The sequence below is a fragment of the Falco biarmicus genome, chromosome 7 (genome assembly GCF_023638135.1).
Source record: "Falco biarmicus isolate bFalBia1 chromosome 7, bFalBia1.pri, whole genome shotgun sequence".
Lineage (NCBI taxonomy): Eukaryota > Metazoa > Chordata > Aves > Falconiformes > Falconidae > Falco > Falco biarmicus.
The window spans coordinates 30589699-30601779 of NC_079294.1; the positions used below are offsets into that span (position 1 = coordinate 30589699).

The 12081-nt window shown below is 43.2% G+C and overlaps 2 protein-coding genes across 15 annotated transcripts in view; one reads left to right on the forward strand and one right to left on the reverse strand.

Annotated features, from left to right (window-relative positions):
• Window positions 1-8088, reverse strand: part of RPS6KA5 (ribosomal protein S6 kinase A5) — an 81736-nt gene extending 73648 nt beyond the window's left edge. Inside the window, exon 1 of one of the 3 annotated variants that reach the window (XM_056345541.1) lies at window positions 7517-8088. In XM_056345541.1, the coding sequence (XP_056201516.1) occupies window positions 7517-7589 (73 nt within the window). In that variant the 5' untranslated portion in view covers window positions 7590-8088. Of the gene's footprint in view, window positions 1-6214; window positions 6243-7144; window positions 7209-7516 lie in introns of those variants that run through there. The other 2 variants (XM_056345544.1, XM_056345542.1) reach the window with 2 other exon arrangements.
• A 459-nt stretch (window positions 8089-8547) lies between these two features.
• DGLUCY (D-glutamate cyclase) overlaps window positions 8548-12081 on the forward strand; it is a 47694-nt gene continuing 44160 nt past the window's right edge. For 3 of the 12 annotated variants that reach the window (XM_056345790.1, XM_056345789.1, XM_056345795.1), the window contains exon 1: window positions 8548-8748. The gene's annotated coding sequence lies outside the window, so the exon portion shown is untranslated. Of the gene's footprint in view, window positions 8804-8837; window positions 8862-10249; window positions 10388-12081 lie in introns of those variants that run through there. The other 9 variants (XM_056345783.1, XM_056345787.1, XM_056345785.1 and 6 more) reach the window with 5 other exon arrangements.

A 12081-nucleotide genomic window follows, 5' to 3' on the forward strand; every position in this document is an offset into this window, starting at 1 on the left:
CCTGCAATATACCTGAACTTTGAAATGGCCATGTGTGAGCTAAGAACTGTGCAAGCTAGTACTGTGTAAAGACTATTTGTTTTTACTTGTACTTCTTAAGAAATAACATTTCAACAGCAGTTGTTTTCAAGTTAAAACGTGCTGTGTCCTCTGTTTGTGGACTCCATTGCATACAGGTTTTGAAGCAAACAAACGAAAGTAGAGCTTCCTCTACTGAACTAGATTCAAGTAACCTTCAAAGACAAGCTCTGCCCAAAAGCTGTGACTTATCTCTGCTGTGCTCTGCAACGTGAGACAGCTCTGCTATTTTATTGAGCAGAACAATGAAACTCAGACAATTTAAAGCAGCACAGAGGAAGCAAGAAGGAAAACAGGACAGAAGAAATTCTGTAATACTTCTCTATTACGTGTCCAATGTGAGGTGGTACCAAGACCAACTTTATTCTAACTTCTTCAGAGAATGACCCATCTCCACTCACCTAACAGATCTACTTTTAAGTCACAGCAACAAAGAACAGATGCTGGTTTCAAAGTTGTATGAACACAAACTCGAGATTATCCTTTACTCAGAGTGAAGAGTGGGTGGTTTTCCTTGAAATTAAGCAAAACTAGCAAATTCCTTCCTGAAAAAAAAAAAGCCAAAACAAAAAAAACCCACCACGTAATAGAAACCACACAACTATTGCTTGTTAGACACCAAAGAAAATACATCTAGGATGTTATACTGGTTTTCTGCTATATATAAAATTATACTTTGACTGTAACTGGTTACAGCAACTGAGAGCTATCTGTTAAGTGAAAAACATTCCACTGCCCTTCAAATCTGACAGACTGAGTATCTGAACAAGAGTATCATTTAAACAGGACAGAGAACTACCTTGCAAATTTAAAATGGAATTTAAAGAGCATACCATCTCAAAGATTACCTGCATTTTTCTTAGGCCAAAAAAGAAATCAGAGCAAAAATAAAACATGCACACAGTTCTGAACTCACATCAAAGAAAAGAAAATGCAATTTGTATTACTCTGAATTCCAGGATCACAACTAAGATAACGGGAGTGACAACTCTTCATTCTCTGTATTAGATGCTTAAAGAGGAGACCATCTGAACAGGGGGGGTGGGGGTGGGGAGAATAACAATCAAGATCCCAAAGCTGCTGATCCCATTCTAGAAGGCCTAGAAGCCAAAACTTTACACAGCCAAAGATGACAAAGACCTCTGAAGTACTAGCTAAGCTGAATGCAATATGGAAATTCAGAAGCATGAAATGCCATGGGGAACATGACAAGAAAGTATCATTACCATTATGAAAACAGACTGAAGTTGCAGAAGACTATCCCACCAAAGTTACCATTTGTACATCAGAAGACAAAGTAAAGATAAAAGTGTAGATATCTGAGATTAACAATCCAGACTCACGATAGTCTGAATTGAAAAGTGTTCCATGTTAAGATTCATTTGTGTTCATCAGCAGTAGCCCTTCTGCTATTACAGAGGTGATTTTGCTATGAGGTTTAGCATTACTGTGAGATGAATCACTAAGATTCAACCTAGAAGCACCTCCGTGGTTAGCTAGAAGCTTAATGTGCAGTAATACAATACATCATATAATAATCAAAAAAATCCCAGAATGAGATTAGGTAAAATGCTAATGAATAAAGTTGCTATGGGTAATCTAATGCCAAACAGAATTGAAACAGATCAAAACATCTAAAGACTCTGCATACCTTTTCAAACAAGAAACTGTATCTAAGTATAAGATATGAATCAATCATCAAAAATCAGTACAACACTTAAAAAATACACTAACACTTTATTCAATCACAGACACTTTGAACAGTGTTAAAAAGTAGCAAAACGTAGGTTAATTTATCAACAAAAGAAGAGCAACTGACAACCTCAATGTTGGTGAAAGGTATTTACATATTAGTTCATGAGACATTAACCAGGAAACTAAGAATTATTTTCAAAATTATCCTCTCTCAGGTATAGTTTTTATAACCATCTGTCCAAGCCAGCACAAAATATTTACAGGCATCAACAAAAAATGGGAAGAGGAAACAGTCACAATAGCTCCCAAAACAAAACACAAAACCAAATAAAGTGACTGTGTGTAACATGAGTCCTTCATAAACAGAGTCATCTGCCTACCTACAGAATGAGTCAGAAGCAAAGAAATCTTAGCAGAGCTTGCACCTTTGCACCTCATCATGGAGTTGGAGGGGGGGAAGCGTGCGCGGGCATGCAGGAAAGAGAATGTTTAACATAAGATACCAAAAGATGCCAAGCAATGAAGGGGATCAAATCACACCCTCAGATACCCAGGCTTTCTCATATGTTTAATCAACTCTGGCAAGTCTTTTCTGAATTGCCTCCTGAATAAAATCCCGGAGTGTATTCAAGTCGCATACAATTCTCCTAACTCTTGTGGAATCCAGCATGAGCTTTTAAACCATCATATTTAGAATACATTGGAGGAAAGCTAAACAAGCTGACAAAGACAACTGTGACTACTAGTCTTTGTTTAAGTCATACATTTTATAGAACAACACTGAAGCAATGAAAGCAAAATGAGCAATGGTACCAGACCCTTTTACAGATCATTTTAATCGGGTTTATTACATTCCAAAGCTGGAGCAGGGGGACAACGATGGGGAGACAGACCAAGAGATCAATAGTTATTCTCCTCCTTCATAATCAAAGTTTATCATAATCAAAGTTACCAGAAGATAAATTCCTACACTACAAAAAATTTTTTTAAGTATTGATTCTGTGAAGAGTAAAATCCACAGATTTAAGTTGTATTAAAGACGATTCATAAACTTAACCCTCTTAAAACACTCTTTATACTTCCCACAGCAATATGAAAAAAATATATATTTTAGTGCTCAAAAGACAAAAGTAGAAGTAAAAGCAATCCAAGTTTTGAAATATTAAACTATTAATATCTCCTGATCTCCAATCAATATACAGAATTAGTACAGAGTCAAATCTGTCTTACAGGAAAAAATTTTAAAAGTATCTTTCTTATAAAGCTTTCCTTCTAAAAATAAAAACTGCAAAGGTGACAGGTACAGCTCCATAGCGAAGTTTGAATACTCTATTTAATGCATGATTCATCATGTTTTTTAGCCATTGGAATTTTCACAATGCCTTACAAAGTAACATGAACCTTATAGTTTACAAATAAATCCATTCTAGTTTAATTTCTCATTCAAAAAGGAGTAAATAATAATTTGCAATATTAAACCCTTCAAATAGTCCATGTATTTATTGTCTGAAGCCTTTCAGTTTCATACTGAATTATAAACTAGACTATTTGACTCAAGTGGAAATTCCAAATTCTTCTGCCTCTGGAGCCCTGCAGCCCATCACTACATTGACTTCTGGACTATACATGCCTTTTTGCACATCATGTGTTATAGTCAGACAAGTTGCAAACTAAGGCAAGTTCTTTAGCCCAAAGTTTGTGACAGCACTAAAATGAATCCAGTATCCTCTTCAAAAGGGGCTTGCCAAAAGGAAAAGAACAATGTCTTAAAGCAAAACAAACAACATATATACAGCCTATCACCCATACATTCATGAAACGCTTCACAAATTCCCTTCAGGATCCCGGTTTTGCTACTCTCTGCCTCTCACTGGGCAAAGCAGGGAGTACACATGCATGCTGCACGACGGGCAAACTCCTACCTAGTCACATACACTGAAGGTTCAGGATCCTTTGATCCTTATTTTATTTTTTCCCCAAAACAAGAGGTATGACAATAGCCAACAGGAGATGGGGGGTAAATCTCACTGCTAACAGTTCTATTTCCTTCTTACCTCTCTACATCACAAGTCTTTCCCTCTCTGCCCAAATCCTGCCCTATCACACAATTTTTTTTCTCAAATAGCCTTTACATTTCCCATTGTTCAGTTCCAAAGCACTACCAGGAAACAGAAAATGTGAAAAAGCAACTATATTCTTTTTTCACTGTAAAGAATATATAACTTCTTAGGTCTCCAAAGAGATTAGAAGTTTTACTAACTCTGAGGTTCACCTGCAAAAAAAAGCAAAAAGAAAAACCTTTGCCTCTACAACATTCCAGAAACAGACACTGGAGAAAATTTCATTTTCTCATTATTTTCACTGTACAACTTCAGTGAGAATCTGAGACAGAGACAGTCACCACTTCCTACCATTTGATCTTTGGCTTTTTTTTTTTTTTTCTACTTCCTGAAAAGGTGACTCCACTTTCCTCAAAAACTCATTTCTTTCCCGAAGTGAGCAAAGACAGATGGTAATAATTCTGAAGTAGCTGAATTGTGAGATTTCTGTGAAAGAAGAATTAGTTTGTGTGACAGGAAAAGAAAAAAAGTTGCTAAATATATTAGGAGAAAATCATTATTAACTGAAATGCGTCCTAAAAGTCACTGCTGTGTCTGGTTTGTAAAACAACCAACTGAAGGAACAGTCATTGAAGCACAGGCATGCTTACAGTTTCCCCAGCAGTAGGGGGACATTCTGATTCTTTGTATCATTAAAATAAAATCTATATACACAAAGTGGTGCCCAGTATTTGTAATACAACAAATCACATGGCATCTCACAGAGGCATTCAAATGTTATGCACCACAGTTCCTTCCCTATCACAAACCCAATCTACATGCCTATGAAGTGATGTTTTCTCAGCGATTGCTTTTTGGTCACGCAACAGAGGAGTTTCAGGGCCCTAAGAATATGGGATACAGAGCTAAAATTAAGGTTGACCCTACATATCAAAGCCAGCACTGTAATTTCAAAATCAAAGCTTAAAAGAGGTCAAACCATGGTATGATAGAGATAACAATCAGCTGGAAGCTTGTGTAGAAATAGCACTGCATATGCTCTAACTGTGCATTTTCATATGCCGCATTACTTGCCTGAAAGTAACAACAATCATCTGTTTCATTCTTGAAGATACTAATTTCATCTTAAATTCAAGTTTTATAGTTTGTTCACTTACTCAGTTGACCATAACCAATGCCTCTAACACGTTTAATATTTTTAGAGCCATTCCAAGACACAAGTAATATCAAATGCAAAGTATAACTGTAGGTTCACCTGCATTTTAGTTTATTTGACTATATAATTCTTTGTACTTTGAGTTTGTTATCAAGAGCTTCAAGCAACTTCCACAATATGAAAATGAGACACTCCCTTCTCAAAGAAGGCAGTATTTCTACCACAATAGTACATTCTTTCAAAGCACTGTGGAGACTGACCTCTTTTTCATCTTCCAACTGACAGCTACTTTCAATATGTAATTCTAAATCATATGATTAGTCACAGAGCTAGCACCGCCAAAGAAAGAACACTGAGAAGAGTTCCACTAGAGGAACACTACAATCTAAACAAATCACACATTAAAAAGATATTCATGGTATACAACGTCACTATTCAAGAACAACAAAGATCCTCTGGCTTCAATTCTAATTTTGCACATCCTCTCACCCTCTTTCTCAAACTGAAACAATAATCACGCTGCATGCTTAAAAACTGTAGTGAGTTGACCCTAGCCAGTAGTTGGGCACCCACACAGCCAGACCCAGTACAAAAAACCCTGAGGAAAATATCCAAAGTACGCTATAGATTACTTATGTATTTCCATATCAATAGAAGCTGACTGCAGTTTTTATCCTCAAATTACCATACCTCTGTGCATTGTGTAAGGACAAGTTTTGAAACAGTATCTTGATAAATCCTGCATAGCAATGACACTATTGACACCTTCAGGAGTAGGAGTCTCCCAGGAGTACATGACAGAGTAGCTCCCTCCTCCACCCTAATGCTCCAGAAATAGACAAGCCATTGCTAGAAAGCATTTTTCAGAAAGCAGTTTTCTAAATACTTAATAAGGAAGAGCAAATGAGGAGGGGAGAAGCAACTGAGTCCCACTAAACTGAATTTTAGAAGCTTAAAAAGGCACAAACAAGGTTGAGAAATTTAAAATTAAAAGTACTGGTACTTCCTGAATCTGCAAAGCTTTAAGATCATGATTAAAATGATAATTGCTTATTCTGCTATATTAGACAGCTCTTTGTCTAGATTATATGAATATTTTTATTCTTCAAACTATCTTTAAATAACTATCCCACAGGGATATGTGCTGTCTCAACTTTTAGAAAAGGCACTAGACATAGCTAGGTAAACATATAGAATAAATGTATTATGCTTCCTTTCCCCTTACCCCTTTTTCTCCTGCACACTGAAATCTAGCAACTCCCAACGAGACAAGTATGTTTTCCACCAACAGTACTGCTTCTTCTTGAAAGAAGGAAACTACAGTCCCTTTGGTTTCTTGGTTTCTGCGTAGCTATCAGGAAGACCGCCTTTTTTTTTTTTTTTTTTTTTTTTTTTTAAAGCTGCAGTGATAGCTACGTGCCGCTGGGGCACCTCCACCGAGCCCCTAGACCCAAATGACAGGGGGACAGAAGGCTGAACACGACGAAGAGACCAAGTACCACCACTTGCCTTCCCCATCGACCCATTACAGTGTCAACTACATTAACCCGGGGGGCGGTTCTCTCAAACTTCTGCGATGAACACCATAGTATATTTACTTTTACTTCATCATGGAGAAAAAAAGATGGTGAGAGAAAAGAAATGAAGGGCATGGGTTAATAGCACCTTCACTATTAAGACATATAGAGAATATACATCCTGATTATGTTTTACACGCACCCTCAAATTTACAGTAAAATCTAGAGTTACTGCAATATTCAAGTTGCCTGGAAACTTCTGAGCAGCACTGAGTCCCTATTAAAAATATATAAAGATCTTCCCCAACACAACAACCTACGACAGAGCATTTCTGCTGTATCTTTGAAAGATCATACATATTTCACACGTTGAACTACTTCTCCAGAGGGTCTACAAGTAACTACTGAGCTGAAAGAAGATTTCGTAGACCTAAAAGCCAGATAACTGCGGCTACATGTTAGCACATTCCCCTCCCTACAATTCTGGCATTTCACCGAAGTCAGAGAAAAGCTGTCACACAAAACGACATCATTTAGGACTGTAACAAACAGCAACCGTCGCCCCCCCCCCCTCCGCCCCCGACACAGCCATAAAAGTCAAACACATAATTAAAAAAAAAAAAAAAAAGGCAGCTAACCCTTATCTCCTTTCAAAAGCGCCAAATACCACTGGGGCGGTGGGTCAGAGGAGCCAAATACGCAGTAGAAGTCCAACTGAAATACTTCTTTCAGAAATAAAAGAAGGGACCCCCCCGCCCCCACCTCACACGCTCCTGCCCATGTCTTTCAGCTCATCCTCTTTTTCTTCCTCCTCACCGAGATTTCCCTACTGGTCCCGATCAACTCTCCTGAAGCTCCTTCCTCAGCACTTCTCCCCCCAGTCCCGGCAGCCCGGGCCCCCACCGCCACCCCCTTGCCGCCCTCCCCTCAGGCAGGAGCGCTCCCTCAGCGCCCCACGCCGACACCCCCCCCGGCCATGACCTCCCCGGCCCCCGGCCCGCCCCGCTCACCGTTCCTCAGCTCGTGCTTGACGGTGAGGAGCGGCAGCTCCGCTTCCTCCGCCGGGCCCGAGGGTCCCTCCATGTTCTCACAGGCGGGCGCTCCCCCGCCTCTGCCGCTCCCCGTGTGTGTGAGCGTGGAGGCGGGGGGACGTCACCTGGCCTAAGGCGGATTTTATTTTCCAGGGGCGCTCCGGGGGAGAGGAGCCATGCAGGCGCGTTGGGGGCGGCTGTTCTCCCCTCCGCCTCGGGGAAAACGGAAAAACAAACAACAACAACAAAAAAAAAACACCAATAAACCCACACCACCCAACAACAAACAGTTATTAAAATACAGGGAGGCACACGCACGTCGGCTTCCCTCCCCCGGCCCTCAGAGCCAGCCCATGTCCTTGCGGCTCCCCTCCCCCTTGCTCCGGCCGCCCTCCCCGCCCAACTGCAGGGCGCGGAGCCGAGGGGAGCCGAGCCGAGCCCGGCGCGGCCCAGCCGGGATAGGCTGAGCCAGACGGGAGGAGGGGGCGCCGTGAGGAGCGGCTCCTACTCAGGCGCTCACGCCCCCTCCCTCCCCCCGCCGAGACGCTCATTGGGCGCGCGCGCCCGCGAACCTCAGCGGCTGTTGGGCAGAGAACGTCCTACGTGCCTCCCCCGCCCTTCCGCCGAGCGGCGCGCTCCCTCATTGGGCCACCGGCTGCGCCAGGCGCTGGCTCCGCCCCCCGGCTTCCCCCAATCCCTTCTACTCCCTGATCTTGTTTGTAAACATTCCCGCCCGCCTCTCCCACTCCCCCGCCCGCTTGAGGGCGGGCGCTGGGTTGCCTAGAGAAAATGGAAGGCGCTGATTGGCCACTGCCAGCGGCAATCATCTGAGGGAGCTGCGGTGGCGCCCTTCCTGCGGGTTACGGGCTGCTTTCATCGTATTTGTGGGGGGGAGCAGCCGTGGGCTTCCCCACTCGCAGTGGCGGCAGGGGGGAGCCGGGCAGAGCTCCAGCCTGGCGCGGGGCGGCGGGGGCGGCAGCGGGATGGGGGAGCAGGGCATCCCCTCGCCGAGGGACGCGACGCGGCGGGGAGGAGCGAGGGACGGCCGGGACGGGGGTTCCCGCAGAGCTCTGGCCGCCCGCTGAACCTGCGCCTCCCCGCGCGGCGCGGGCGGCGTGTGCGGGCTCCCAGCGGCGGCACGCCGGCGTGGCACGGCCGCCTCCTTGGGCCGGGGTTAGCGCGGGAGCTGCCGCCGTAAGTGTGGCACGTCGGTATGTCCGCCTTCAGCCAGCGCTCGCCGCCGGGCGACAGCGCCGCGGCCGTGCGGTACGCGCTCGGGGCACGCAGGATGCGGAGTCCCGCACAACGGGGCCGTGGGTGGCGGGTGAGCGCAGGCCCGGCGCCGGGCTGCACTGAGGAGGCCGCGGGCGGGGGGGCGGCCGGGGCTGGGGGAGCAGGCGGCCCCGCGGCCCGGCCGCTGGGCAACGGGCGGAGCCGTCGCCTTGGGGGCTGGAGAGGCTGAATTTACTGCAAGTTAAAACAACCTGTGAGGTCGCTGAAAGGTCACAAAGCAGAGCGGGGCTTGGGGGTGATGGTGGCTCAGGGCGCGCTGGTGAGGGGGTGGCCTGCCTGGTTGCGGGGTGAGGGGCTGGCAGGTGCCGCCGGGTACCCTGCTCACAACGCACTGCGCGGGGCATTCTTATGTGGTGCCATTAGTTGCGTGCGACACGCTATCCTGAGAGTGGGGTTTGGTTCTGGTTTTGAGGAAGATGTGTCTTGAATCTCATTAGGCCTGTTCATCTCACTTAAGCCTCTCAGGCCTGTAAAGTTGTGGAAGCCATCTGACACATCTAAAGACATCTACTTTTCCTTGAGACAGGTCACACAAGTCACTTTTCTCTCCACTTCTTATTTACAGTAATTTCTGGCTTGTTGCTTTTGAATGCTGTGGCTTCCTGTCATTTGACACTGCGTGACAAGAAGCTGATTTACAATGCCGTGTCACACAGGACAGCTCTGCTCAAGCAGAGTCTGATTCTGGTACATCAAACGTCAATGAAAAAAGTGTCCTCTGTTAATCCTTTATTCACATTCCAGTATTACGTATATTTTTTGTGTGCGTTTGTATACATATACGTAAAAAATACATGTAAGTATATATACATACACGCATTTCTACAGTTCCCTGTAGAGAGATTGGGTTGAACTATTTGAGGTTGATAAGGGCTTTCTACTATAGAATCGTTTAAATACCAGACCTCAGTTTCAGGGTGCTTCTGGGATGAGTTTTCTTCCCAGAAATTAAAAATATTATCTAAGGGTTTCATAGTATTCCTGGTAAAACTTTCGAAGGTCTTTTCTACAAAGCACTGCAGGTGTTCTGTTGAGGTATCTCCCTGTAGCATATGATACACACATGACTTCCCTGAAAACATCCATCCAGCTACTGCCTTTCCAACAGTATTATATCAAGGCTATAAATATAGAAAGTCAGCTTGCAAAAGATGTTTCCAAACTGAAAAATAGATTCCCTAACTTCTGTCACTTGATTTTAGAAGCCTCTCTATTGCAGAGACAGTAAATGTTACATCAGCATAATATTAAACCACAAAAGGGAAAATAATGAAAATACAAAATAAACTGATAAAGTTAATTTTTAAATTAAATGTTTGCATCTTTGTAACTAATGGCTCATCTGTATAATTAGTGGGGAGTGTCAGTTTTTCTTCTTTACAAGGAGTAACAACCACTTCTGATTATTCTGTGTCCCAGATGTTACATTTTGAAGAGACCAGTACTGTATTTCATCCAGTGGCTGTACTAGCCTACGCTTTGGACTACCTGTCCCTGGCAGCCTCAGAAGAGAGAAACTGAAATCTGACTCCACTCTGTTCCTTACTACCGCTCAGTGTGAGTGGAGCTGGCATTGAATCCAGTAGTTGCTAATAGTTTTGGTTTCTGACAATCATAGCTTGACAGACTTTTATCTGCTTATTTGCCTCAGGATAAAAGCTACTCTTCATTCCCTTTAAATTTCAGCTAAAACAGCTTTAAAGAATGAGGTCATGACCCTAAAAACATCAAACCATGGTTAGTGGTTGATTGTTGTAGCTGCTGGCTATGCTTATAACAAGACAGAGTGATTACCCTATATATTTAGGTTGAAGTTTTCTGGGCTTGGAAAGTACTATTGCATGAGCTGAAAGTTCATTGTTATCACTGAGGGACCCACTGATTTGCTTGCACCTTGGAAAAAGTAACTGAGTAACATGGTCATTCCATTTAAAAAATCAAGATTTTTTAACGTTACAGTCTCTCCAGTGTTAACATTTTTGCAGTGGGTTTCTCGTGTCATATCCAGGAACAGCAAAGCAGCCCTATTGAATGTTTGGAAAGAATCCCACCTTTTGACAGACAAAAGAGCTATAACTGCACCAAAATCCTAAACCTCTTGTCAGTAGTCCCTGAGTACAAGACTATGTTCAAGTTTTCATTTCAACTAAAATTTTGGGAGCAGTGGAGGATTAAACCTGGTCGTGTGCTTGATTTAAGAGTGGACCTACCTTCAGTTGGATGGTCCAGGCATAGTGGGCTGGTTTCATTACCTCCATCACCTTTGCCTTTGAAGCAGTATCCCGTGGCTTTGCAGTTGTAAAAGGACACAGTTTTGTCAGCCTTAAGTGTGGACAAGATTTACAGATAGGTGGAAACATACATCTATATCTGTACCAGAAAATAAAGCAGATAGGACTCATTCTTGTCAGGGCAAGTGGCATGACATGGCATGGCATAGCTTGCATGCACACAGCTAAATTCTTTCCCCTTCAAAACAGGGTGGCCTTTTCCGTACTGCCTCCTGGATTTATGCAGATTGAAAACTGTTACTGAGCTACACTAGCCCCCAAGTTGTATGAGGACATTGCCTAGGAGAGTACTAGTCAGGGGCCCAGCCATTCCGAAAAGCATGCCAGCAGTCAGAAATATGGATAGTCATGTGTCAGAGCTCAGATTCTGCCTTTGTCCTATTTAAATCACTGACACAGACAGTCACAGAGTCAGATGAGGGAGGAAATTTGGCTTGAGCCTGCAGCCAAAGCAGACATGTGAAAGTACAGAACAATGGTGGACTGTAGACCCACGGGGGGTACAAATGGTCTGTAAGAGATTCCTTTGTATTTTGGAGAAGTAAAACCACCCTTGCTATGTAAACTGTGCTTTTAGAAGTGCAGCTCTGAGTGCAATTTAACTGACTGAAAATGTTATTTGCATTTTAAATACTCATTTCTGTGTGTGCTATAACACTGAACAAAAAATTACTATTGGTATGATATGCATTCATTAAATCACCTCTCCAATGTTAAAAGGAAAAACATTTGATGTAAAAATTATTAAAAACTATGGGGTAATGCAGAGCCACTCTCATTCCATAGTCTAGATGTGTTTTTTGTAAATAGCATTTTCATGTTTGTGTGTACAATAAGAGCAACCTGACAGGTTAATCAACCAACAGTTCAATGTTTGGGCTGAGCATGTGCTGCAAGTTTGGGAACATGGAGTAACAGAGTTCTAAAGATAGATGTCCCTTCTCTACCCCACAACACAAC